At 43.2% G+C, this 5,000-nt stretch overlaps 1 protein-coding gene across 3 annotated transcripts in view; it reads left to right on the top strand.

Annotated features, from left to right (window-relative positions):
• Window positions 1–4,216, top strand: part of atp2b3a (ATPase plasma membrane Ca2+ transporting 3a) — a 22,556-nt gene extending 18,340 nt beyond the window's left edge. The window contains exons 14-15 of one of the 3 annotated variants that reach the window (XM_060054432.1): window positions 1,199–1,225; window positions 2,835–3,016. In XM_060054432.1, coding sequence (XP_059910415.1) covers window positions 1,199–1,225; window positions 2,835–2,872 — 65 coding nt within the window. In that variant the 3' untranslated portion in view covers window positions 2,873–3,016. Of the gene's footprint in view, window positions 1–1,198; window positions 1,226–2,834 lie in introns of all 3 variants that reach the window. The other 2 variants (XM_060054423.1, XM_060054443.1) reach the window with 2 other exon arrangements.
• The last annotated feature ends 784 nt before the right edge of the window (window positions 4,217–5,000 follow it).

Genomic DNA, 5,000 nt, shown 5'->3' with positions numbered 1-5,000 from the left:
CAGCTTGTCTGTGATTGGTGAAGAGGTGGAGGTGTACGGTAAAAGATCAAGTTATTCCTCCTAAGAAGATTTTTTTAAACTAAATACAAATTGACGATTCAGTGTGTAGTTTAACTGGTTCACATTAGATGGGACGGAGGGAACAAAACGTTGAAATAACCTTCATTGGGTCCTCCCAGTCATGTTATGTTGTGTTGGTCATGTTATGTTGTGTTGGTCATGTTATGTTATGTTGGTCATGTTAGTCTGCACATCAGCTGTCCTACAGGCATGATGCTGTCACCCTGGAGGCGGGCTCTGGAGAGACTCGCTGTCCAATGACGATGCAGCCATTACACGTTTTTCCATCTAGCTTCGCTATCACAGAAACAACAACCAGAATCACATTACATCAAAATAATACATTACAGCCTAACTAAATGACATCACGTGGTGGACACTATACCCCAATGTTCACTGTTTGGAGATGGTGGAGGGTGATGCATCTCGGCTTTGGTGATCACTTACTGTCCCTTTAATGATGTGAGAAAGTGATCGGGCTCTTTGGAAAAACAAGCAGAGGCTCATCCTGCATGTGGCCTGTTAACTTCTGGTTGACTAATAACCAATTCATCCATTTAAGAACACGACATTGGTTCATGTTCTCAGCCAGCTCAATCAGATGCCTGCTGTCAAACAAAACAAAAAGACAAACCTGTTTGCTCATCTTGTGCTGCCTGCGACATGTTGCCGTGAATTAGCACACTTAGCCTCCTGTTAGGGTTAGGGTTAGGGTTAACCCTAACCCTAACAGGAGGCTAGGTTAGGGTTAGGGTTAGGGTTAACCCTCCCTCCCAGTGGGCCCTCCCAGTGGGGCCTGGGGCCCTCCCAGTGGGCCCTCCCAGTGTACCTGGGGCCCTCCCAGTGGGGCCTGGGGCCCTCCCAGTGGGCCCTCCCGGTGGGGCCCTCCCAGTGGGCCCTCCCAGTGGGCCCTCCCAGTGGGGCCCTCCCAGTGGGCCCTCCCAGTGGGGCCCTCCCAGTGGGGCCTGGTGCCTCGCCGTCTCTCTGTTACAGCATGGTGGCAGCTCCCTGGCTGCCGCTGCATGCCCACCGTTGTCTTGTTGTTGTTGTTGATGTTGTTGTTGTTGTTGTTGTCCTGTTGTTGCCCTGTGACTCTGTCTCTGAGTGCTGTCCTGTGTCCGCTCTCTGTGTGTTCCAGCTGTTCTGGTCACCACTCAGATAACTGGTCAGTGTCCTCCAGTCTGCTCCATTGTCTCTATTGGTGTCCTCTCAGACTCCTCAACAGCCCTTGTAGTGTAGTATGGTGTAGTATAGTATGGTGTAGTGTAGTATGGTGTAGTATGGTGTAGTGTAGTATGGTGTAGTGTAGTATGGTGTAGTGTAGTATGGTGTAGTGTAGTATGGTGTAGTGTAGTATGGTGTAGTATAGTATGGTGTAGTATAGTATGGTGTAGTGTAGTATGGTGTAGTGTAGTATGGTGTAGTGTAGTATGGTGTAGTGTAGTATGGTGTAGTATGGTGTAGTGTAGTATGGTGTAGTGTAGTATGGTGTAATGTAGTATGGTGTAGTGTAGTATAGTGTAGTGTAGTATGGTGTAGTGTAGTATGGTGTAGTGTAGTATGGTGTAGTGTAGTATGGTGTAGTGTAGTATGGTGTAGTGTAGTATGGTGTAGTGTAGTATGGTGTAGTGTAGTATGGTGTAGTATGGTGTAGTGTAGTATGGTGTAGTATAGTATGGTGTAGTGTAGTATGGTGTAGTGTAGTATGGTGTAGTATGGTGTAGTATGGTGTAGTGTAGTATGGTGTAGTGTAGTATGGTGTAGTATGGTGTAGTGTAGTATGGTGTAGTATAGTATGGTGTAGTGTAGTATGGTGTAGTGTAGTATGGTGTAGTGTAGTATGGTGTAGTGTAGTATGGTGTAGTGTAGTATGGTGTAGTATGGTGTAGTGTAGTATGGTGTAGTGTAGTATGGTGTAGTGTAGTATGGTGTGGTGTAGTATGGTGTAGTATAGTATGGTGTAGTGTAGTATGGTGTAGTGTAGTATGGTGTAGTATGGTGTAGTGTAGTATGGTGTAGTATAGTATGGTGTAGTGTAGTATGGTGTAGTGTAGTATGGTGTAGTGTAGTATGGTGTAGTATAGTATGGTGTAGTATGGTGTGGTGTAGTATGGTGTAGTGTAGTATGGTGTAGTATAGTATGGTGTAGTGTAGTATGGTGTAGTGTAGTATGGTGTAGTGTAGTATGGTGTAGTGTAGTATGGTGTAGTGTAGTATGGTGTAGTATGGTGTAGTGTAGTATGGTGTAGTGTAGTATGGTGTAGTGTAGTATGGTGTAGTGTAGTATGGTGTAGTGTAGTATGGTGTAGTGTAGTATGGTGTAGTGTAGTGTAGTGTAGTTTACGAGTATTATTGGTATAGTTTTCATATTCATTTAGAAAGCCTTAGTGAATAGAAATTGTTTGAAATGTTGAGGGAAAAGAGATAAGACATTTTATTTCTGAATGAGTTCTTAATATGAATGCTTTTTGACTGTTTAAAGAAGCTCTACATGCTAGGCTGCTTTGGGGGTTTCTCTGCCATCTACAGGTTTAAAGTAGTCATGCACAGTAAAAACAAAACAGCTCTTCATAAAAATGGGGTAATTGTTAACCTTTTTTTCTACAATAAGGAAAGTAAAAATAACATCTCACTTAAAGCTATAATTAAGCTTTAATCATGACATGCTATTCCAAGAGCAGCCTAGCCTGTTTTAAACAGGTTTCAATCCCTTCCCTCAGTCCACCCGCTCATCGACCCCCTCCTTGTGTCTCACCATCGCCCCACACCAACAGATGCGAGTGGTGAAAGCGTTCCGCAGCTCGCAGTATAATGACGTCAGGAAGCCCCAATCCAGGAACTCGATCCACGACTTCATGCAACCCCCCGAATGTCTCCCCAACGAATCGGTCCGCAGCATTCACTCGATCGACGAGACGGACGAAGACTCGGCCAGCTCTTCCAGCAGAAACCCCGTCGGCTCCTCCCCCGACCCCGCGCTCACCCCGACCTCGCCCCGGCCCCAGCCTCCCCCCCGCCCCCGCCGCAGCTCTCGGCCCACCACCCGCCAGCAGAGCCTGCCCGCCGTCCTCAACTGCAACAACAACAACGGCAGCGCCGAGGCCGCGGCCGCCGCCCGCCACGCCCCCAACGCCGCCCGCCCCCGCCCCCCCAGCGCTGAGACGTGGTTGTAACTCCAGCGCTGAACCCGGGCTCAAAACGGCGTTCACCGCGACCCCCTCCCCCGCTCCCAGTCTGCGGTGGGACGTGAACCAGACAATGGTGGGAGAAGTGGGGGAGGGGGGAAGGAGGGTGAGGGGAGAGCATTACTCCGAGTGTTACTCTGAAGGACTTTAGTACGACGGATAATCAATGGATCTGCTTTAATGTTGCCCCCCCTCCCCCCTCCATCCATACTGTCTGCTTCAGAACACCTTCATACCCTGCCAAAAAAAAGGATGCGTAATTGGATAACAATAAGTCCTGTCCTAACCGCTATGTTGACACTTTAAACTATATATCTAAGCATGCAATAGACGAGGGTTGGATGTGAGTGAAGAATGAAGTGGAACTAATAAGGTTGGCACGGCGACTGAAAGACTTACCCAGGAATCTTCACGAGATTCCATTATTCTGCTTTTTAAAAAGTATAACTGTTCCAATTATTAACATTATTACTACTGCGATGAATATGTTTAATACCATAATTATTATAATCCAGCTAACAATGCTTCATGTGTGTATGTGTGTGCGTGTATGTAGGTATGTATGAATATATATGTCTGTCTATTCACTTAAGAGCTGTATTTGTCTATATATACATATATATATTTATTTATTTATTTGATTTTATATACTCCTTCTGGTCATGTCCCTGTTTCCCATTTATGTGTCTACGTGTATTGTGTCTGAAAAAAAAAAAAAGGAATACTTACATAATCAAGATGAAATTATTAACACGTATGGCAACTCCGAGGTGAAATATTAGCAGAATAGTACATATATTATACACAACGCCGAGCAATGAAAAAACATTTGCTGATAATTTGAATTTTCATGTAGATATATCTACCCTAGAATACAGAAATTCGTTTGGACACTAAGTGGTGGAAATAACCGAAGTGAGTATTCAGATCATTAAAAATGTGTGTAAAGATTAAAGAATTTATTTAAATAATTTTTATAATCTTTTGCGTATTCTCTTTAAAAAAATGTGATGCCAAAAATGATGAGCATTTCCAATGTATTCCCAGGTAAATAAGCCATTAAAGACTTGCTGTTTGTGATTGGCTTAGATTAGTGACGTCACTCAATTTGAGCCAATCAGAAACAACAATTGCATTGACGTTTCTCCAGAATCGGCACGATGTGTGTTTTGGCCGTAACCTTAAGTTTAATTTTCATTTTGTTATTTATTTTTTTGCAATCGGATCCTTTAAACGTTTCAACACACACGTTTTTAATAATTATCTATGAATTTTACAACAGTTGAAAGCAGATTCATTGAAACAGGCTACCTTTGTAATTATTGAGACCAATATGATGAGTATAATTTAACAACCTGAATCCGATGCATTTAACAACCGGAGTCGTTGATCTAATCAATCTAACGACCTTAACCCAAGAATTAGAGATTTGGGGAACCGATGAGATTGGCAAGTTTTAAATTAATAAGGACTATCAATTTAGCATTTAGATGGAAAGAGGGAATCAAACTCAGAACCTTTTAGGCGTTAATGATATGCTCTACCTATCAAGCTACATGAATTATTATAGATTTTTTGAAAATTCCCTAAAAACTGTGCAAGCTTTTCTTTTGCAACATTTTTATTACATTATTGGTATATCGTTTTTTTAAAGGGGCTCTTTTACTGCCATCATAGAATTGCAATAAACTCATTTGTACATTTGTGATTATTGAGACCAGGCTGATTATAGATGTCACTATACCCGATGGAACC

This window comes from Gadus macrocephalus, chromosome 1 (genome assembly GCF_031168955.1).
Source record: "Gadus macrocephalus chromosome 1, ASM3116895v1".
Lineage (NCBI taxonomy): Eukaryota > Metazoa > Chordata > Actinopteri > Gadiformes > Gadidae > Gadus > Gadus macrocephalus.
Note: the sequence above shows the minus strand (reverse complement) of the source record. Positions and strands in the feature narration are given on the sequence as shown.